At 42.6% G+C, this 24,173-nt stretch overlaps 1 protein-coding gene across 1 annotated transcript in view; it reads right to left on the reverse strand.

The window, feature by feature from the left end:
* Positions 1 to 24,173, reverse strand: part of SYCP1 (synaptonemal complex protein 1) — a 360,929-nt gene that overhangs the window by 187,126 nt on the left and 149,630 nt on the right. Inside the window, exon 14 of the mRNA XM_073615691.1 lies at positions 6,187 to 6,249. Coding sequence (XP_073471792.1) covers positions 6,187 to 6,249 — 63 coding nt within the window. The remainder of the gene's footprint in view (positions 1 to 6,186; positions 6,250 to 24,173) is intronic.

The raw sequence follows: 24,173 nt of genomic DNA on the forward strand, positions 1-24,173 counted from the left end.
AGCATGTCTGTTTTCATCAGATCTCATCCCATCCGATAAGATGGATGGCGAACATATCGCCATATGTCTGTTTTTAGCGGATTGGATGGCAGATGGGTGTCAGCGGACAAATCTGACATCGTCTCCCCATAGGAGTCAATGGATGGCACGCTCAGATCCGCCTGAAAAACGGACAGGCAGATCCGAGCGGGCTTGCCTTGTGAAAGGGGCCTTAAGGGGAAAAGCAGAAACCATCTTGGGTAGAAAGGAGGTGTTTGATCTCAAAGCAACCCTGTCTCGGTGTAAGATCAAATAGGGCTCCCTACAGGACAATGTCGATAATTCAGAAAGGGGATAAGAATGTCAGGGAAATGTCCTCAATAGGTTTATAGGAAGGGTCTTTGTAACTCTGACAATACTAGATTTAAATCCCACAGTTGGAGTGGAGGCCTAACAGGGAAGCAGTGTGTGCAATCCTTGAATGATAGTCTAAATCAGCAAACTATTATCAAAAGGACATTGATACATCTTGCGGGGAGTAGATTTACAAACTCTAAGCACATACAAAGTATCTTATTTAAAAATATACTCTCGGTTTCAACAGCCAGGCCACCAGTGAATGTGAAGCAGGGTGAAAGATTATTCCCTGAGATAAAAGATCTGGCCAATCTGGTAGAGGCCATGGAGCATTGGCTAATATAGGATTGAGGTTGGTGTACCACACTCACTGAGGCCAGTCTCAGTGAGTTTAGGACCTATGAGAATGACTACACTACCCTTGGCTTCACTCCTTTAAATTAAATGAGGTTAAAATTATAGTGCCTCAGCACCACAAGGACATCTTCTGTTGTGGGGTCATATGTCTTGGGGACAAACATTTCTACAGTTTTGCTTAACTGAGAAGCTAACAGATCTGCATATTACATCTTCCAATGCAGATACATGTCCTGGAACACCTTCTGATGGACTGGAGACATTTATCCTAATGAAAAAAAAAATCTGCCTGCCAATGTGCAATACAGAACATGAAAATCCACCCGGGACAGGATAAGTTCCACCTCTGTTGCCAATGCAACAGTCCTGATGCCCCACTACTAACTGATGTAAGCCATAGTTGTGGCATTGTCTGAACATGGACAGGATGACTGATCAGGAGGGAGGTACTGTGAAGTAATGATGGACAAATAATTTGTAACTCTAGAATGTCTATTGAACATAGAAAAGTGAAGTGAAAAATTGAGGTGGAAGAAGGAGGAAAACCCCCATTTTGTAACTCTTGATACAATCCCCTGCACCCACGTGTAAGCTACTGGGGAAAGATCTTCATGCAGATGTGGATTTATCTACATATTTTGATCGCTTGGATTGCTCAGGATGTTTAAAACCCCCTGAGCCTAGGGAGGGGGAGGTAAAAGACGACTTGAGGGTCCAGGGACTGGAACCTGACTTGAAGAAACAAAAGAATGCTTTTAAGTAGAATAAGACTGTTGACCTGGGCTGTTGATCTCAATTTTTGTGTAGCTAGGGTAAAAACTCTTACCCCCGATTGCCTTTTTAAAGATTTTGTCTAGTGAAGAGCTGAAAAGATGGTCACCCACAAAGGGTGGCTATAAAACAAAGCCTTCCTACACTGTTGCTTTGCTGACCAGCACTTAAAGTGATTGTAAACAATCACCTTGTAAAACAACCCATTCAGTTTAAAATTGAAATGAAAAGGCATAACAGCCTCCCCTGTACCATGCCCTCCTGAGCCTTTCTGTGGTGTACCCTCTTGAGCTCCCCCCGTGGTGTACCCTCCTGTACCGTTCCCTCCTGAGCCCCCCTGTACCGTGCCCTCCTGAACCATGCCATCCTAAGCTTCCCTGTACCGTGCCTTTCTGAGCTCCTCATGTGGTATGTCCACCTGAGCCCCCTGTTGTGTGCCTACCTGAGCCCCCCTCTGCTGTTGTCTTCTAAGCCACCCTGTGGTGTGCCCTCCTGAGCCCCCCCCCCGTGGTGTGTCCTCTTGTACCATGCCCTTCTGAGGCTCCCTTTACCATGCCCTTTTGAGCCCCAATGTGGTGTGCCCTCTTGTTCCCCCCTCTACCATTCCCTCTTGAGCTCCCCTGATCCCTCCTGTGTTGTGCCCTCCTGAATCCCCAGTACCGTGCTTCTTGACCTCCCAGTACTGTGCTCTCCTAACCTCCCAGTGTCGTGCTCTCCTGTCCCCTCTGTATTTCACCCTCCTGACCTCCCTGTCCTTTGCCGTGCCGATGCCCTGTTCTCTGCCCTGCTTTTCTCTGTATACTGCCCTACCTACTATGGACCTCTGTACACCGCCCTACCCCCTGCTGATCCCTGGTCACTGCCCTACCTACTACCGACCCCTGTACACTGCCCTACCTACTACTTGACCCCTGGACACTGCCCTACCTACTCCTGACCCCTGGACACTGCCCTACCTAATGACCCTCGTACACTAACCTACCTACTACTGACCTCTGCACACTGCCCTACCTACTTTCTGACCTCTGCACACTGCCCTACCTACTAATGACCTCTGTACACTGCCCTACCTACTAATGACCTCTGTAAACTGCCCTACCTACTAATGACCTCTGTAAACTGCCCTACCTACTACTGATCTGCGTACACCGCAGTCTGCACTGCATTAATAGTCTAAGCCTCTGCTGCACCTTTTCTGCATTTACAGTCTTCGTTGCAACCACACTCTTAACCTCTGCTGCGCCATCTCTCCACCAATGGTCTCAAACCTCACCCCTGCTTTCATATACGCAGTTGAGTGATCTGGGGCTAGTCAGCAGCTAAGCCCAAACCCCCATTATGGGGTCTCTACCAGAACACCAGCTAATTCTTAGATTCTTAGACTCCACTCTCAGGGAAAGCAAACACACAAAAGCAACAAGGTTAACATTAGGGCCACCAATTCAGACACTCGCCTCCCAGAGATGATGGCTACAAGAAACACCACCTTGTGGATGAGAGTAGAGAGAGGAATGTTTCTAATGGATTCAAACAAAGGTTTCTGAAATGAAGAGAGGCAGAGAGAACTAGTTTCAGATCCAATGGATTCCCAAGAGAATGTATGAGGAAGATACATGGGAGACCCTCTGTACAAAGGTCTTAATTAACGAATGAGTCTATGATGGGGTTGCGAATACAATGCTAGTACAGGCACAGCTATAGGAAGGAGAGAATTTGTCCCTGGGATAAAAGCCCCAAGACGTACACCAAGTGAAGCATGTCTTCTATGACTGATGAAAGACTGCGAGAAGTGGACTTTCCCATTTTTAGGATCGTAGGAAACACAAACTTAGAGATGCTCCTGTCCCTCAGAACCTGTGCTTTAAAAGCCATGCTTAAAGCTAGGGACTGTGAAGTAGGATGGTAAATAGGTCCTTGGGACAGAAGGGTCTGACCATTCAGGACAGCTCGGGAAAGTCTTACCAGGATGACGTAGCACGTCTGCCTGGGCCAGCCTGAGGAACAGCAGAATGTCCTCCATTTCAATCCTGAGAAGTAGACAAAAAAGTTTATGGAAAGTCATAGGTCTGGGTGTACTGATCCCACAAAGCTACCAGAGCATTCAAGGCTTCCGCTAGAGGATTCCTGTACCTGGAGAAAAAACAGTCTATTTTGCTGTCTAGAGGCCAGCAGGTCCACATACTGCATCCCCCACCTGTGATACAGGTCCTGGAATATCTCTACTTTTAGGGACCACTCCCCCGGGTCAAGGTGCTACTGGATGAGGAAGTCTGCCAATTGTCCACATCTGAAATGTATAGAAAAGGCTGGGACATGAAGTTCTGTCCACCATAGGATCCAATCTATATTTTTTGCTGGCTGAAGCAAGAGTTTTGGTTCCTCCCTGATGATCACAGAAGCCAGATAGTCTCTCGGGTAAAAGGGGCGATGACAGATTTGGTAGATTTTTTGTGGAATTTTTGGACTCGAATAAAGACATTTGGAGCTTTGAGATCCATAATGGAGTGAACTCTCTCTTTGGGCTTGGAAACTGTGAACAGGTTGGCGTAAAGCCCCAGGACCATTCTGTCACAGGAACTGGGGCATTGACACTTTGATTAAAGTGAGCCGAGAGAGCTCAATGGAGGTATGCTAAAGTGGGGAAATGGCCATTTGTAAGCCTGGGATATGACCTCCTGCACCCAAGCATCAGAGATGCAAATTGCTCAAGCAAAGGTTAATAAAAATGCCCCCTTTCTGGAAAGTGGGCGCACACCTTCATGCAGTGGAAAGATTGTCTGAGGATTTGGCAGACTTTTAAGTGCTAGACCTTTTTTTACTTAACAGTTCCACAGTTCACATTTTATCCAAAGTGCCCAATGCATATGTATTGACTGTAAATCCCCTAGTTTAAGAATGATGTGCACTGCATCAGTAAGAGCCAAAACAGTCTCTTTTCATTTGGGAATAATAACTTTAGACTGCAACACCTCAGGGGAAGGTCATCAGCAAAGGACCAAAGCAACCAATGCCTCGGAAGCCACCAAGTCTGTTGGCAAATCAGATATAGAATCTGCAGGAAAAAATGTTGGAATGCATTTATGGTCTCTGCAGTCAGTCAAAAATAAGTGGGTAAACTGGGCCATAAAATCTTTTATGACGATGGTAAAAACCTCAGCCAAGAGGGGAGCAGGCCCAATCACACTCGATGGAGTTAAGGAGGACTCTGATCACAGAACAGATTCTAAGATCAGACGATAAAAAGGATTCCAGGCTGCAGACGTCAGCATCAAAAGGCAAGCTGCAACCAGCTTCAGAACCGTTGGTAGAATGTGAGCTCATGGCACCCCAGAGGGATTATCCATCAACCCGCCCCTCACCCTGTGGGTACTCACAAAACCTGGGAAGCTAGTGGCAGGTGAGGGTCAGATGGCCAGAGGCAGCAGGAACGAATCGAAGATTAAAGTTCATCTGGCTCATGTCAAGCAGGAGCAACAGTGCACAACACTCGACCCAGTAGATAATGATAGAGTTCAGTCCCAGAGCATTAACCCTTCTGCAGCAAAACCAGCAGGAGCTGGAGACAATAGGGTCTAGCGACCTAAGTAATTACGACCGACTCACTTGCGGTAATGCCAGTGGCTCTGTACATGGAAAGTGCTGCACAGCTAACGTTTACCAGAATTAAGTCTGTAAAGCAAGTCTCCAATCCTCCTGTGTCCTCCTGTGGATGAGTGAAAAGTACATCCACCAAAACATTGAAAATACCCAATAATATTCTCTTAAAGTATATAGCAGATTTGTACGAGGGGCGTTCAAATCAAACCGGGACATTTGAGATTATATAATAAAAGAACACATTTGAAGGGGTGGAAACTGCATTTATTTTTAGCCATACTCCCCTGATACATTTAAACACTTACACCAGCATTTAACTAATGCCTGGAAAGCTTCGGCATGAAAAGATTTGTCAGATTTGATAAAATCCTTCAACGCAGTGCAGACTTCAACTTCTGTGCAGGTCAAAAACGGAAAGCTGTCTTGTACCCAGCAGTAAAAGCAGAAAGTGGAAAGCTGTCTTGGTACCCAACTTACCCAAAATGCAAATGTTCGTGAATTACTTTACTGTTTCCATAGAAAGATTTGTCTCTTTCACGACAGGTTATGCGTAGATTATCCAGGATCAGGCTTTCCACACGCTAAATGTTCACAGAAATGACTGCTGTGGGCTGGGAACCACCACGGCCAGGACTGTCACTGACGGACGTATGGCCATCTTTAAAAAATGTCTTCCTGCGGCTAAGCGTCTCATCACCGTACTGTGTTTGAAGTCTTCGATAGATATCCGTGGGTTTTACACCTTCATTCACATACACACACGCTGTTCAATGCACGCACTAACACTGTTTGTTGTTTGCCATCTTGATTAATGGTCTCTGGACTGGCCCAAGACATGTGCGCCGCCTATCAGTAATAGGACACACTTGCCACTTACTACTGCATGTAGTACAGCCATGCTAGCATCCCATTTTATACCTGTACATTTAAAAGTCTTTTTTAAGGTTTGACTTGAACGTCCCCCTTAGTTGGTGAGTTTTCAATCACTGTAAAGTTTTAATATTTTGTTGCCCTGTAAAAACCTTCTCAACTGTCCAAAGTAGGCCGTCTCACTAATGCTATAATTTACATATTTGTAATGTAGTATCACAAATATTTTATTAAATATCCTTTAGAATACTTTACCTTGTTTTCAAGAGATTTTTGCTGTTTTTCTTTTCTGGAAAATTCATTTGCAAGATTTCTTTTCTATGAAAGACACAACGATTTATGACATTATAAAAAAACACATTATTAAAGTGTATCAAAAATCAAAATATTTAAGTTTATCACCCATAGGATGAGGTGGCTGCATTTATTTTCTTTTTTTCAACATCTTTTACTTTATTTTTACCAAGTAAAAACACACAGATAACACAATTCCTTTCCCTGTGTGGCTACCCTTGATCTTCCATTGTATTTATAGCAGAAGCCATGGTTTTTACACTAGGCTTCAAACACGTCTGCCTTTGTTCATCTTCATTGAAGTTGACGGAATTAATCATTTACACACGAAGATAATACTGCTTTCTACTTCCAGATCATTTCACAATCAGTGAGAAGGACAATGCATTTCTGCCAAGATCGACAGGTATTTTCTGTACTTTCTGAAAATGTTCTTAGTTTAAAAAAAGAAAACAAATGCAGTCACCATGTCTAAGAACCTACAAAATTATAACTTTTTCTACTTGGGTTTAGAAACACTTTATATAAAAACTCCAGGGAGGAATAATTATACCTAAACTTTTCCCTTAAAGCAGTATTAAACCCAAACTAAAAAATGTCATATATTGACCAATGTGGTGGCTGCATCATCTTTTTTTTTTTACCTTTATTTTCACCTGTATGTCCACCTGGGAGAACTTTAAAAAGGTCTGAACAGAGGACTGGATGGCGGCCTCTCACCAATCTGGTGGAATGGGCGCAGAAGGTGATTTGTCATTGAGAGTATAACGCCTCGTACACACTAGTAGTTTTTTTTTCGTTCAACATAGCAGGGCATATGAAAAAAGAAAACCTGACAGCTAAGGGGGAGTCGCTGTATTAACTATACAATGCTATTATAGCGATCTCCCCTGCTGTGCTATAGTGTTCTGACAGGCAGACGGCACACCAGGCCTCCGCTCCACTTCACCGTCTGCCAGAACCCTCTGGTCAGTGCTCATTAGCTCAGAGTGCTGATCGGGGGACAATCAGCAGACCTTTTTTCGGTCATGCCCCTTCACCTGGACCGACTCCAGTACACACAACAGGCTGAATGTCGGACAGTTTCTATTAAAGCGGCCGATGCTGCCTGACATTCGGCCTGTGTGTACTAGGCTTAAGCTCTAGCGATCAGATTTCGTATGTGTCAAGCGATAGTGTGCCCAGAAACAGGAAGTCCCTTGAGAGGTCTCAAGAACAAAGCAAATAGGGAAGCTGTCTTCCTGATCAAAGCTATTGCTTTGAGGTAGAGTCCTATGGTTTTGACTATGTCCAGGCAATTAAGAGAAATTTCTTTGGGTGCTTTGGAGGAGAGCATAAGGGCAGAAGGACAATGTTTTCATTGAGGTGATAGACTGATACCACCTGAGGAAGAAAATATGCTCTTGGGCGTGAGACTACCTTATCATTGCGAAAAATGAGGAACGGATCCTTACAAGAAAGAGACACCAACATAGATGTCTGTCAAACATAACACAAATCTATAAGGACACTTTGCAGGACAGGTCATCTAAGGGGATATCCCTGATGGTTTCAAAGGGTGGTTTCTACAGGGCAGGAAGAATCAAGTTGAGATCCCAAGGAAGCAAGTTGGAAATTGATGTAAGACAAGTCCTGAATAAATGTTTTTATAAGACAGGGTGAAACCAGAGGCTTTTTGAAAAAAAAAATGGACAAGGGCAAAAGCTGTCCTTTCAGAGTGCTTATGGCAAAGTTCTGGTTAAGACCTGGTTGTAGGAATTCCAGAATGTGAGGCACAGAGTAATCACTGGGATTGAAGTGCCTCTGTTCACACAAGGCAAAGAAAAATGCCCAGGTACGAGATCGTAGTTCTTTTTTTGGAAGTGGCTTTTCCTGCTTCTAGCAAGGTAGAAATGACAGAGAAGCCATAGACTGAGAATCATGATGGAACACAGGGACCCGAGAGAGCAGGTCTGGCCTGTTCGGATGGGGCCAGGGGTCATCTTCTAGTAGTCTTGAGTATAGTATGTCTGTGTACCAGGTTCTGAGTGGCCAGTTTAGTGCATTTGAATCACTGGCTTCTTCTCCTACTCTCTTATGGAGCAGATAAGGTAGAATTTGCACTGCAGGGAATTAAAATATTAGCCTGAACTGAGAATATCAAGGCAACTGATTCCAGCAATAAAGAGTTGTTGGTCATGGCCACAAACATACTGTAGGTACTTGTTGAATCTAGAGGCTAGGATGTCCACATCTTTGGTTAAAGATGTCTGGGTACAAACAGAAAGGTAATGGCAAGACTGTCAACCTATACAGCTACCACATTATGAGACCAAGTGGCATACTTAATGAATAAATAGTCTTTATTTTTTCAAAAATTACTTGTTAAAGCTTAAAAGATACAATCCTTTATCAGATATACACCCTCCACCTTTACATACAAAAACAAGACAACGACGTTGTCTTATTTCTACACAAGTAAGGTCCAGACATCATAGAGCATATGAGTGTATGTCAAAATACTGGTAGAGACCATCAAATAACCTAATGTTCTAAGAACAATCAATATGTATTTTAACATGTGTTTATATACCTCCCAGCTCTAATTACTGAACAGAGAGACCTATATTTCATAAATGCATGTAATATCTCTTTAAAAAATGTGATAAATTGTCCATCCAACAATGGTGATAGCAAAGGAAAACAGGCATAAATCAAGCATGTAGTTTCAAGCCAAAATGCAGCCGTAAAAGCTGAGAAATGACAAGCAACAGTCTTAGTAGCTCAAGAATCAGCAGACAAAAGAAAAAATGGAGCAACATATGTAACAATCCTTGATTTGAATGCTTGCAGAAATAATGTAGCAATGGCTTGAATGTAACAACATATGCATATTCAACTTAACTTCAACAGATGCTAGACTCCAGCATCACTGCTGCTACAAATAACTGCATGCATGTTTATGCGAACAGAGAGTTAGGGCTGGTTCACACTGTGAATAAAAATGTAGGTAAAAACTGATATGCATTCACCTACATTTACCTGCATATGAGCATTTTTTTAAACTCATATCCCATTTAGCTGCTTTTTTTTCAGTGAGTTTTCTGACTATTGCCTGCCCGTGCCATTTCCTTTTAACTAAAAAAAAGGTGTTGGAGCTCATTTATGAGTGCTGTGGCCTATACAGTGCAAACCATTTTTTTTTACGCTATGGGGATGTAGAAACTATATGAACACAGCATTATATGACAGGCATGTGGATGTACATATACGGCCTCAAACACAAAGTGTGCATTCAGTACCACTCACCAGCACCTGCAAACCTGTCAAATTACGACCTGCGGCTGTGTTTGTACAGCTGCTGTGTCTACATAGAGTAACAGGCAGCTCCAGCCACACAAAGTGCTCATTCACACAATTTTTTGCACAATACTTTTTTTTTTTTGGGGGGGGGGGGGAGTGGATGGTGTTAGTAGAGCAGTGGACAATGTCAGTAGTTTTTTTAATTTTTATTATTAATTTGTTCTGGTATTTACTTACAATTTTATTTTTTTATTATTTTTTAAAATTATTTTATCATTATTTTATTTTTTTAACAGGCCTGTTGGGGCTGTGGTAAACTATAAGTGGTCTAAGGCTCTATTCACACCCGTGGAAATGAAAAATCGTGCAATTCGTGATTTATTGACAGCCCACATAGCGGTCATTCCAAAAGCGGGAAAAGACTCCTCACTGGTAACGAACTACAGACCTATCTCATTATTAAACGTGGACCTTAAGTGGTATGCCAAAATATTGGCTAATCGACTTCTCCCCCTTCTTCCTAACCTTATCCACCTTGACCAAGTGGGCTTCATCCCTGGTAGAGAGGTGAAGGATAACACTCTCAAAGCAATTAATATTCACCATTGGCTCACGTCCAACCAACGCCGGGGGTTTCTCCTATCCCTAGAAGCAGAGAAGGCATTCGATAGAGTGGCCTGGGATTACAAGACAGAATCTCTAAAAATCATTGGCCTTCCTGCCCGAATGCTTAATCTTATGCTGTACTCCACTCCCACTGCGAGAGTGCGTGTCAACAGCCACCTATCTTCATTTCGAATGGTATTCGCCAAGGATGCCCCATATCCCCTTTAATTTTTGTTCTGATGCTGGAACCACTACTAAGATGCATTAGAGCAAATCCAGACATTAAAGGAATAGAGGTATATAAAATATAATATAAATTAGTGCAGCGCTAAAATCATTGAATGCGAAAAATCTCACCAAAAGTAAATATTGACATAATGAAATGGTGAAAACAAGCTGAAAACAGACAAAACTAAGGTGGGGTATTAACTCCAAAAATAATATACTATGTTCTAATGTGCCATTAAATATATATTGTGAATACTGAATCACCTAGTATTATACCAATTAAAATAAGAATATAAAATAAATGCATCAAATATATAATAGGTGTATTCATATAAACAAGTGAAAATATTATTCCTCAACCGTGGGTAAATACACTCCAAATATGAATGAATAAATGAATGAAGGATTTGTAGAGCGCTGCAAATGCGAACTGAATCGTCTCAAGGCGCTAGAATGCGTTCTCTGTTGCCAGCTTCTTAGAAAGGGAAGGTCTTTAGTTTTTTCCTGAAGGCCTGATGGTTTTCTTCCATGCGGATGTGGGTCGGAAGAGCGTTCCATAGTCGAGGTCCTTGGACTGCGAATCTTCGTTCTCCCTTTGCTTTGTAGCGATATTTGGGAATGATGAGGAGGTTTTGGTTAGCTGATCGAAGGCTGCGATTGGGTGTGTAGTGTTTTATTTTCTCCTGGAGATATAGCGGAGCGTTTCCTTGTATGCATTTGTGGGTGAGGCAGAGGGTCTTGAAGTTGATCCGATTCTTTACGGTTAGCCAGTGTAGACACTTTAGGGATGGTGAAATAGATTCCCAGCGTTTTTTTCCTGTTAACAGTCTTGCCGCCGTGTTTTGAATGAGTTGTAAGCACGCAAGCTGATATTGGGCTAGTCCTATGTAGAGCGAATTTGCGTAGTCGAGTCGGGAATTGATGACTGTTCCCACAACTGCCGGTTTGTCTTCTTCTGGGATGAAGGGGATGAGTCTGCGTAGGAGATGGTGGGATCCGCTCACCACTGATCCTATTTGTGCATCCATTGTCATTCCTGAGTCAAAGATGACTCCGAGACTCTTGGCTTTAAAGCTTGGAGCGATGGTCTGTCCGAGGATGGTAGGAGGTGTCCACGGGGTCTTAATTTTGGAATTTTTGTTGGCATGTAGGAGAAGAAGTTCTGTTTTTGAACCGTTAAGTTTGAGGGAGCTGATGGTCATCCAGTCGTCAATTGAACTGAGGCATTCTTCTAATTGTTGATGATGGTTTTTTTGTCCGGTGATACGAAAGTAGAGTTGGGTGTCATCAGCGTATGAGTGGAAACAGTGGTCCGATTTCCTGATGATATTGAGAAGTGGGCGGATTTAGATGTTGAATAGCACTGGTGACAGGGGTGAGCCCTGAGGAATTCCGCAGGAGATTGCCCGGGTTTCCGAGGTGAATGTTCCTAGTTTCACTATCTGAGAGCGATTCTCTAGGAAGGATGCAAGCCATTTTAGAGTCGGACCTGTGGCTCCTGCCACTTCTGAGAGGCGGACAAGTAGAGTATTGTGGTCCACTGTATCAAATGCTGCGCTGAGGTCCAACAGTACCAGGAGACTTGATTCTCCGTCATCTGCTGCTTCAAGGGCGTCGTCCCATATTTTGAGGAGTACTGTTTCTGTGCCATGGCCTGGGCGGAAGCCTGATTGCAGCGGGTCCAGGAGTTGGTGTGTGTCCAGGTGGCATTGTAGCTGCAGTACTACTGCTTTCTCCATAATCTTGGAGATGGTGTTGAGGCTGGTTATCGGTCTGCGGCAGTTAGGGTCCTTAGGGTCGAGATTGGGTTTCTTCAGCAGGGGTTTGACGATGCCTTGCTTGAGGGAGGTTGGTACAGTCCCTTCTTTGAATGATTGATTTATGAGGTGTGTAAGAGTAGGGGCCAGGATGTCGGAGCATTCTTTTAGGAGTTTTGCGGGAATGATGTCGTTTGGTGATGTGCTGTCTCGAAGGCTTCTGATGATGTTTATAGTCGTGTCAGCGGTGATAGGAGACAAAGAAAAATTCGGTGGTTGTGTGATGTTCGTGTTAATATCCTCTTTTTGCTTTGGTTGAATGAGGTTGGTTGTTCTTTTCTGATGAATTGATTTCCGGATGTTGTCGATTTTGTCGATGAAGTAATCTGATAATTCATTGCAGAATTCTTGAGTATTGTTTCCGGGTGGCTCTAAGCAAGTCGGGTTCATTGACTGAGTGACTAATTTGAAAAGTTCTCGCGGACGGTTTAGGGCAGTTGAGATGGTGTCCGAGAAATGTTCTTTTTTGTCTTTGAAGATTGCCTTGTGGTATTTCACAGTAAGTTCTTTGTAGGTGGTACGGTTTTCCTTGGTGGGATTTCTTCTCCATGCTCTCTCAGCTCTTCTACGTTCCTGCTTGAGTAGGGTGAGCATGGCATTAAACCATCTCGTTTTTATTGCGGATAGGTGTTCTGCGTTTTGGCGCCACTGAGTCTGCTGTTTGTAGTAATACCTTGTTTAGGGAGTTGAGTGTTTGTTCCGTTGAGAGGTTTGAGTTTAGCAGAAGTATTTTGTTTGATGATGTGGTTTTGAAGAGTTCGGAGTGTAGTTTCTTCTGGGATCTATTCCAGTTTGTTGTTGTTGCCCGTTTCTGTTTTTGGGAGGTGGTGTTGATGGTGATTTTAAATTTGATAGCAAGGTGGTCCGTCCACGGTAGTGGAGTGTTGTCCAGTATGTTGATGTCCATATTCTGTTTGAAGATGAGGTCTAGAGTGTGTCCTGAACCGTGTGTGGGAGCATTTATCAGTTGTTGCAGGCCCAGTTCTTCCATTTGGTTGACGCAGGCGGTTGCGATACAGTCTTGGGCAGAGTTTGCCCAGAGGTTAAAATCCCCAAGTACCAGCAGGTTTTTGATTTTCAGGGTGTGTATTGAGAAGAATTCGGTGAGTGGAGTAAGGAGATTGGTCTTTGGTCCTGGTGGTCTGCAAATATACATATCTTAGGATAAATATAATGATGTGAATCTGATAATCATAAGTCAAAACATATAAAACATATGTGATGAAAATATAAATAAGTCCCATTGATCTTGCAAACTGATTGATATAGATTCATCAGCCCTGGATGTCCTATAGGTTTTTGGGAGACCGAATTCCCTGGGCTCGGTGAGACCAACATATTTATCTTTTTAGCTGGTAAGGAGAATACTTACTCACCTCGGGTATTCCGTCTCACTGGATGAGGGATTCTTTTTCACTATTTGTTGGCTGCATCATTGACTGGCTAATTTTCCTTTTTGCAAGATCAACGGACTTATTTAAATTTTCATCGCATATGTTTTATATGTTTTCACTTATGATTATCAGATTCACATCATTATAGTTATCCTAAGATATGTATATTTGGAGTGTATTTACCCACGGTTGAGGAATAATATTTTCACTTGTTTATATGAATACACCTATTATATATTTGATGCATTTATTTTATATTCTTATCTTAATTGGTATAATACTAGGTGATTCAATATTCACAATATATATTTAAGGGCACATTAGAACACAGTATATTATTTTTGGAGTTAATACCCCACCTTAGTTTTCTGTTTTCAGCTTGTTTTCACCATTTAATTATGTCAATATTTACTTTTGGTGAGATTTTTCTCACTCAATGATTTTAGCGCTGCACTAATTTATATTATATGATATGATTTTGGGTTTTGTATTGTAGACTCTTGGTGCTGGCTGCTTTTCTTTCTTGATTCAATTTATATTTAAGTATATATTTGTAGCGCAGGGTTTGGCCATCTGGCCTTTTTTTTTATCTCTGCACACATAGCAGCTTTCGCAGATGACATACTCCTCATCCTAACAGAACCACTAACAACTATCCCAAACCTACTTAAAAACCTCAACCACTTTAAAACTTCTATGGAACCTCCAAATCAACTTTTCGAAGTCTAATGTCTTAAATATCACCCTACCCCCTGAGATATGCAAACAATGGCAAAATAACTTCCCGTTTAAACGGAACAACCACAAACTTACATACTTGGGCATTCAACTAACCTTCTCCCTAGCGGATCTATACTCTACGAATCACTTGTCCTTGCTACAAAACATAATACATGACTTAAAGAAGTGGTCTGTAGGACTTTTTTCCTGGTTTGGCAGAGCTGCTATAGTAATGAACATCCTACCTAGGGTACTATATCTACTCCAGACGGTCCCCATCAAATTCCTACCTGTCTTCTTCACAGCATATCGAAAAGCATATACAGATTTTATTTGGGGCACATTGCGACCCAGACTGAGTTATGCGAGACTTACCATCCCTAAACTCAAAGGAGGCTTAGGCCTACCAGACATAAAAAAAATATCAGCAAGCTTGCCACTTAACTAGAATCATCGATTGGAATATACACTCCAAAGCTAAAGACTGGGTCCAATTGGAAAGCTCCGTATCTTCTATCCCGCTGGCTCAAACTCCGCAGTTGGCTTCAAAACACATCCCGTCAATATATACTTCCCACCCGCTAATTCACCCAACGCTTGCTGCCTTTCGAAACACCTGCAACACACAAAATCTCATCGACCTTAGGCCCGATAACCCCACTTAGACTCAACCCTGACTTTTCCCCCGGGAATGCAGACATCCTTCTTGAAAAAGATATGGCCACACTCAAACGTTAGAGAGGAACACTTCTTCGAGAGAGGCCTCCCCCTCTCCTATACCAACTTAGCAGCTAAATTGACAACGGGTGTACTCCCATATTGGACATATGTGCAAATCAGACATTTTCTCGAAGCCAATGCAACTCAGTTCGAAATGGTTGAGACTACATACCTCCTTCGAAGAAATGTGTTTAACCACTTCAGCCCCGGAAGGATTTACCCCCTTCCTGACCAGAGCACTTTTTACAATTTCTAGGGTACATTTTCTGGAATTTACACAGCTTTTAGTTTATGGCGGCCTCATTAGAAAGATGAGGTGCTAAAATGGCAGGGCAGTACAACCCCCCCAAATTACCCCATTTTGGAAAGTAGACACCCCAAGGAAATTGCTGAGAGGCATGTTGAGCCAATTGAATATTCATTTTTTTTTGTCCCAAGTGATTGAATAATGACAAAAAAAAAAAATTTAAAAAAAGTTTACAAAACGATATATTGCTCACACAGGCCATGGGCATATGTGGAATTTCACCCCAAAATACATTCTGTTGATTCTCCTGAGTACGGGGATACCACATGTGTGGGACTTTTTGGGAGCCTAACTGCGTACGGGGCCCCGAAAACCAATCACCGCCTTCAGGATTTCTAAGGGCGTACATTTTTTATTTCACTCCTCACTACCTATCACAGTTTTGAAGGCCATAAAATGCCAGGACAGTTCAAAACCCCCCAAATGACCCCATTTTGGAAAGTAGACACCCCGAGGCATGTTGAGTCCTTGGAATATTTTATATTTTGCCACAAGTTGCGGGAAAATGACAAACTTTTTTTTTTTTTTTTTTGCACAAAGTTGTCACTAAATGATATATTGCTCACACAGGCCATGGGCATATGTGGAATTACACCCCAAAATACATTCTGCTGCTTCTCCTGAGTACGGGGATACCACATGTGTGGGACTTTTCGGGAGCCTAGCTGCGTACGGGGCCTCGAAAACCAATCATCGCCTTCAGGATTTCTAAGGGCGTAAATTTTTGATTTCACTCCTCACTACCTATGACAGTTTCGAAGGCCAAAAAATGCCAAGATGGCACAAACCCCCCCCAAATGACCCCATTTTGGAAAGTAGACACCCCAAGCTATTTGCTGAGAGGCATGGTGAGTATTTTGCAGCTTCATTTGTTTTTGAAAATGAAGAAAGAAAAGAAAAATGTATTTTTTTTTTCTTTTTTTAATTTCCAAAACTTTGTGACAAAAAGCGAGGTCTGCAAAATACTCACCATACCTCTCAGCAAATAGCTTGGGGTGTCTACTTTCCAAAATGGGGTCATTTGGGGGGGGGGGTTGTGCCATGTGGGCATTCCATGGCCACCAAAACTGTAATAGGCAGTGAGGAGTGAAATAAAAAATTTACACCTTACACCTTTACCTTAGAAAGCCTGAAGGCGGTGCATGGTGTTCGGGGTCCCATACGCGGCTAGGCTCCCAAAAAGTCTCACACATGTGGTATCCCCGTACTCAGGAGAAGCAACAGAATGTATTTTGGGGTGTAATTCCACATATACCCATGGCCTGTGTGAGCAATATATCATTTAGTGACAACTTTGTGCAAAAAAAAACACAAATTGTCTTTTTCCCGCAACTTGTGGTACAATATAAAATATTCCATGGACTCGACATGCCTCTCAGCAAACAGCTTGGGTGTCTACTTTCCAAAATGTGTCATTTGGGTCAATGGTAATTTGGGGGGGTTTTGAACTGTCCTGGCATTTTATGCACAACATTTAGAAGCTTATGTCACACATCACCCACTCTTCTAACCACTTGAAGACAAAGCCCTTTCTGACACTATTTGTTTACATGAAAAAATAATTTTTTTTTAAAGAAAATTACTTTGAACCCCCAAACATTATATATTTTTTTTTAAAGCAAAGGCCGTACAGATTAAAATGGTGGGTGTTTCATTTTTTTTTTCACACAGTATTTGCGCAGCGATTTTTCTAAAGGAAATTTTGGGGGGAAAAACACACTTTTTTAAAATTTAATGCACTAAAACACACTATATTGCTCAAATGTTTGTTGAAATAAAAAAGATGATCTTAGGCCGAGTACATGGATACCAAACACGACATGCTTTAAAATTGCGCACAAACGTGCAGTGGCGACAAACTACATACATTTTTAAAATCCTTTAAAAGCCTTTACAGGTTACCACTTTAGAATTACAGAGGAGGTCTACTGCTAAAATTACTGCCCTCGATCTGACCTTTGTGGTGATAACTCACATGCATGGTGCAATTGCTGTTTACATTTGATGCCAAACCAACGCTTGGGTTCGCCTTCGCGTGAGAGCGGGGGGGGGGGACAGGGGTGCTTTTTTTTTTTTATTATTATTTTTTTTGCTTTTTTATCTTATTTTTAAACTCTTCTATCTGCGCATTTATCTAGTACTCCTTGGAGTCTCATTAATTGTTGAAAACCTTTTTCTACTTTAGAATCTTGTGTATATTTTAACACTTTTACAACGAGTAGGCATAATGACTAATTTTACAGGCGATGAATGGGAAACACTTATGGAGGGGTACCTAAAAGACTTCGGAGATAAAGAATCTTGATTCTGAAATTTCCTTATTATTCTCCAGACTTTCTAAGATCCTGTAGAAAAAATCACTACTCTATTGGCACGTCAGATCTTTCCAGGATTATATCAAAGAGGACATCAATCCCGCAGGATTGCGAGTCCAGATCTTCCCCACCTTGGAGGGCCTGGACTCGGAATTCAAAACCAAATGGGAACAAGCCCTGCGGGCAAGTTCACAAAGCTTGATGGAAATCTTGATTGATGAATATAGAAAAAGATCCACTACCCTAGATACAGATATTGTAGCTCTCTGTAATAAATTACAACAGTTGAAAACCCAGAGACCTCTCACTAACAAAGAGGACAGACTTAAAACACATTTAGAAACGTTTAATAAAGACATACTTATAAAGAAACGACAGAAACTTACTCGGAACAGGAATGCCTTCAGAGATGGGAGGGCATATAAATGGACCCAAAATAGATCTAACCAAAATAAAAACTACCAACACCAGGGACACCAAGCCACTCCTTCACAATCCACTTCTAATCTACCCCAAACTCACATTCAAACTTTTCAGAAACCTAATATAGGACAGAGCACTAAACGCACATTTCGCGGGGACCCCAATGAGGGACAACAGGCGAAGAAATTAACTCTCGATATCCCCAAGAAAACTAACTCCCTTACACCCACACATGAGTTAACCATTAAAGCACCTAATACACAAACTAACATGCATATCCCGACAAGGGAAACCACTTCCCAGCCAAACCCCTAAACTGTTGCGTCACTAGACACTATCTCCAATGACCCATCTTTTTTAGAAAAGATTTTGATGGTTGTGCAACCCACACAATCCAACCCCAACACTTACACACAGACAGCACTTTAACTGTCCCAATTGCTGGTCAAGAACAAGAATCGGATGATTTAAATATAACCAACCTTTCATCCTACAAACTCTCCCATGATGAAATTGCTGTCCTCAAAAAAGGTTTAAATTTCTGTCCCAACCAAAATTTGGATAAATTCGAGATCTACAAGGATCTCCAACTCTTTATACGAAAGTTGATTCTAAAAAAACTCTACCACAGACAGGAAGGGCCAAATGATCTAACTCCACAAGAAAACCAGGCATTGAAGCAACTGGTGTCCCTTCTCGATGAAAACGATCCAATCGATCTCATAGATGAGATCGACCTTTCCCAAATTTTAGAGTCAATCGAAACATCCAATGAACCCTCTAGGGGAAACAAATCCACATTAAAAAAGAAATCAGATTTCTGTCCAGCACCTATATGTACCCATCCAAATGCGGCGGCTTTCCTCAAATTAGTTGATAAAGAACTAGGCAAGATAAAAACCCATACCAAATTCCCCAGGAATTTAACCAAAAGAGAAACAGCAGCACTGAAAACACTGTCAAATAATAATCGAATTACAATAAAAAATGCAGATAAGGGTGGAAATATTGTGGTATTTAATAATGAGGACTATATCAAGATGTGCAATAAAATATTAAACAACACAGAATGGTATCGCCGGATACCGGCAAGTCTGGTCAAAAAATACAATCAGGACTTCTACATATTGATAGATACGGCCTATTCCAACTCGATAATCACCAAGTCCCTATGGGAATTCATTAGGAATAATTTCCCCCGCATACCGGTCTTTTATTCACTACCAAAAGTCCATAAGGACACAAAAAACCCCCCTGGTAGACCAATCATTTCCGGTATAGGGGCGATTAGCGAGAATGCTAGCAAACTGATAGACGAAGTTTTGAAACCATTCGTTTCTTCTTTACCTTACTTCGTCTAAGATACATTGCATTTTCTGCAAATTATTGATAAATTGGAAATCCCTGAACATGCAGTTTTTGTGACAATAGATGCTGAATCTCTCTATAGCTCTATCCCCCATGAGAAGAGTGTAGCAGCTATCAAACACATCCTTCGCACAGCTAGAGACATAGATCCCACATATGGAGAGTTCATCACCTCATTACTAGAATTCATTCTCAGCCATAATGTTTTTACTTTTAATGGCTCCCACTACCTCCAGGTGCAGGGGGTTGCGATGGGGACATGTTGTGCCCCATTGTACGCCAACCTATACCTGGGGGAGTGGGAGGCCATGTTTCTGGGTGACGAAAGTCTATCGATGTATACGGACCACATACTCGGATGGTACCGATACATCGATGACCTCTTTATTATATGGGATGGATCGACTGATCTCCTCCAACAATGCCTGTTGAGGATGAATCAAAACAAATTCAACCTTAACTTTACAATGTCATTTGATGAACACTGTGTAACATTTTTGGATGTGAAGGTCTACAGAGGAGGGGGAGGGACTATCATGAGTAAACTTTACAGAAAACCTACTGCGAGCAATGCAATTTTACATGCCACTAGCTTCCACCCCAAACCCCTCCTTGATTCAATTCCGTATAGCCAGTACCTTAGAGTGAGACGCAATTGCTCCAACGATGACACTTTTAGAATGGAAGAAAACAAATTATGTGACAGATTATTACTACGGGGCTATTCCCATGCTTCACTCAAACTGTCTTTCAAAAAAGCCCTTATGCAGCCAAGAAACGAGTTACTGTACTCGGAAAAAGCAAATAAAACTGGCAAAAATGATATGGACACTATTAGAATCATCACAAAATACAATAACCAACATAGACAAGTCAGGAACATTGTGGAAAGATACTGGCATATGCTACAGTGTGATCCAACATTGGGGCCATTTGTCCCACAGAGACCCCTCTTCACCTTTAAACGAACCACTTCTTTGAGAGATAAAATCACTACGAGTGAATTCAAGGGGGAAGTAGGCAAATCCCACTGCAAGTACAAGGGAACTTTTAGATGTGGAGATTGCAACTACTGTAAATACATGCTCACAGACAAAAACCCGACCCTTCCGAACGGTCAGATTTTCCATCCTAAACACTTCGCTAATTGTAAAACTTGCGGGGTGATCTATATACTCATATGCGAGTGTACGTGTTTCTATATAGGAAAAACAAAAACAGAGTTTTGGAAGAGAGCATATAGACATATACTGGGCATGAAAACCTGTGACCCTGATCTCCCACTTGGAGACATACCACAATAGTGCACAACTGCAAATTTCCAAAGATTAAATTTCTTATTTTAGACCGGGTACACCCGGGGTCAAGGGGAGGCGACTGGAACAAGACATTGTTACAGTTGGAATCCCGCTGGATATATAATTTAAGAGCTACTCAACCCCCAGGCTTGAACGAAACCATCTGGTTCAAGCCTTTCCTTGAAGGTTTCTCTTCAGGCGGTAGGGAGCAATAATTAAGATGATTATCCTTGTAAACCATGGGCTACCAATCTGCCCTTTGACTATATAAACATCTTTTTGGCATCACTGCCCCCTTCCCTATATGTCATTTAAATCTGTTCCTCCGCCTCTATGACGTATAATCATGCCATACATACTATACTTTAATTGCAGACTGTGTACATATATGCTTAGTGTAACTGTTTTCCTCTCTATAGTCCCCAGAAATACAATCTCTATGTATATCTAACTTTAATATTTGTCACCCCAGCCCATATAACATCTACTAAGTAGTGTAATTCCCACATGTACTTATATTCTCATTTTGTTTGTCGTTTTATAATCCTTTTTCATTGAATGTAAAATCTCAGCCTGTAAAATACTGTCAGTCAGCGGCGTTTCCCCTGTATTGCGATAAATTTACAATACTTTAAACTTTGTGCACATTTTTTTTGTGCCGTTAATAAAATCCCAGTCTGTGACCTGAAGTTCGCCCGGCACACAAAGCCGCCTGAGTGGTTCCGGCTCATGGCGGCGTTGTGTGAGGCTACAGTGTTGTCTACACTGTCCTCCATCTTGCGACCCCGGAGGGCATGCGCAGTCCGCCGGGGAAGCTAGACGTGTCAGCGGGTGGAGTAGGCGTGGCCACGCCTCATCGCGGATGCTTGCGCATGCGCGGGGGGACCTGGCGGCACTCGCCCCACCCCGGGGGGCCATTCTCAGCGTGTCCGCCCCTCCTCTGCCACTGACAATCAGCTGTTGGCTATTACACCAACAGCTGATTGGCGAGGAGGGCTTCTTATATCCGGACACTGCTCACACCGAGCGTCCACTGCAGTGTGCAGGACGCTGTCGGTCTGAGCTGATGTCCAGTTATCTTGTATACAAAGTAAGTGACACAGGTAAAAAAGCTCCTGACTGTTAGCGACTAATTGAAACGCTACCAGAAAAACTGTTAGCGATCGCAGGGATCAGGCCTGACTCTGCGAACGCTGCAGTTATGTGTTTAGTGTTTTGTAAGTGACAGTGATCGATCGATCGATACTGCACTTGGGTGGGCTGGGCCGGGTGGAGGGGCAAAACGCAGGTGCTAGCAGGTATCTGGGCTGATCCTGCTAACACTGCGTTTTTGGGAACCCTAAACTGCTGGGGACGCTAGTATAGATCTGATCGGATCAGATATTGATCCGTTCAGATACTATACCACTAAGGGAGGTGTATGTTGCGTGCGTGGGTGTTAGCGGTACTGGCACTAAACTGACGCTGCCTGGGGCGACGCAGACCCTAAAACCTAACTTGTATCACCTGCCGGGTGATCAGGGGGTTAAACCTTTATTAGGTAATAAACAGCGGGTGCCCTGAATCTATAAAAAACACACTAACTAACCAGCGTCAGCCGTAACAGTTATACGAGGATTACTGGTAAAAGGGTTAACTAGGGCGCAATCAGAGGGTTAAAACCTTTTATTAGGTAGTATATGGGGGTCCCTGACGCAATAAAACGCTGACGGCGAACCTAAATACTTACCTCCCTAACTAGCGTCACCTGTGACACTAATACAGCGATCAGAAAAACGATCGCTTAGTGACACTGGCGACAGGGGTGATCAAGGGGTTAAAATTTTATTGGGGGGGTACCCTAGACCTAAAGGGGCCTAACACTAACTGCCCTACCACTTATAACTGTCACAAAATGACACCAATGCAGTAATCAGTAAAAAAAAAAAAAAAACTGCTATTGGTGTCACTGGGACAGGGGGTGATCAGGGGGTGCAGGGGGGTGATCAGGGGGTGAAAAGTGTGCCTGCATGTTCTACTGTCAGTGTAGTGTTGTGCATACTTACTTGGATGTCTTCTCTCCTTGGCGCCGTAACGAAAAGGCTTCCCGAGGAGAGATGACATCGCTTTCTCTGCCGCTGTTTACATTACAACAGCAGAGGAAGATTTTCATTCGTTGGGAGCGAGCGCGAGGGGGTGGCCACGAATGAGTGGCCTCCCCCTCAGCATTGATCGTTCCCCTAACGATGCCGCCCGCAGGAGGCAGATCATGTACCAGGTACGTGATTTTGCCTGCCCGTGCCATTCTGCCGCAGTAAATCTGCGTTAGGCGGTCGGCAAGTGGTTAAAAACGGAACCCCAGAGACAGCTCATATCCTACACGTATGCCCTATTATTTTCAGATCAGAACCCCAAAAACAGCTGGGCCAACAGTAAATGGGAACAAGATCTCTCCATAACTCTCTCGGACACTGAATGGGAAACCATCTACACAATTATCCATAAGGGATCGTTGAATATTTATGCACAAGAAAATGCATTCAAATTGCTCTCAAGTGAACACCCCTCAATCTTCACCACATATACCCGGCAATCTCTCCGCACTGCTGGAGATGTGGAACAGAGATTGGATCACTACTGCACATCTGGGGGACGTGCCCTAAACTCCAACCTTTTTGGAAGGAAGTACACAGACTCATCCACCAGATAACTACCTACACGCTGGATTACACTCCAGCACAATTCTTGTTGCACCACTCCTCACTGCCGAAACGTACGTACTTCCGCTCTTTAGCCATGCACATGGTAAATGCAGCAAAAAGATGTATTGCAAACAAATGGCGCTTCCCAGAACCACCGTCCCAAGAGGGCTGGTTCCGCCGTATTACTAAAACCGCCTTCTAAATTCACCCAGATTTGCTCTTGTTGGTTGCATTACACAACAAAAAAATACCAAAACAACAGAATACCAAAAGATCCTTACTTAATACAAACGCGAGAGCTGTGGCAGGCCAAATGAGACAAAAACAACTTCAACCCCTCCTCGCCACCCCTCTTCCCCTATTTCTTTGTTCCGGCCTCCCCTTCTCACTTTCAAGCGAGTATACTGCAGAATGATATCTAAAATACCTGATGCTACCAACCGAACCATTAGTCCCCCTTTTCCCCCTACCCCTAATCAAAGGCTAATCAATCCTTACCACATTATATTTCTATCCTAAATACCCAGATAATCCATTAAAAAATGGAGATGCTCTCAAAACAGATGTACCTTTACATTACACAGGGTAACTAACATATCGTCTACCTATCTATTTTTCATATCTCCCACTTTCATTAGACAAGATGTATTTAAAAATGTTTTACTATTGTTTGATTTGCATGATTCACTACACAGTCGTATTACCATATATCTCTGAATTTCATACTGCGTCCGCATTTGTTCATTTCCTGTTATCTTCTGTATACCATTAATAAAAACTTTTACAAAA

The sequence above is a fragment of the Aquarana catesbeiana genome, linkage group LG02, assembly GCF_042186555.1.
Source record: "Aquarana catesbeiana isolate 2022-GZ linkage group LG02, ASM4218655v1, whole genome shotgun sequence".
Classification (NCBI taxonomy): domain Eukaryota; kingdom Metazoa; phylum Chordata; class Amphibia; order Anura; family Ranidae; genus Aquarana; species Aquarana catesbeiana.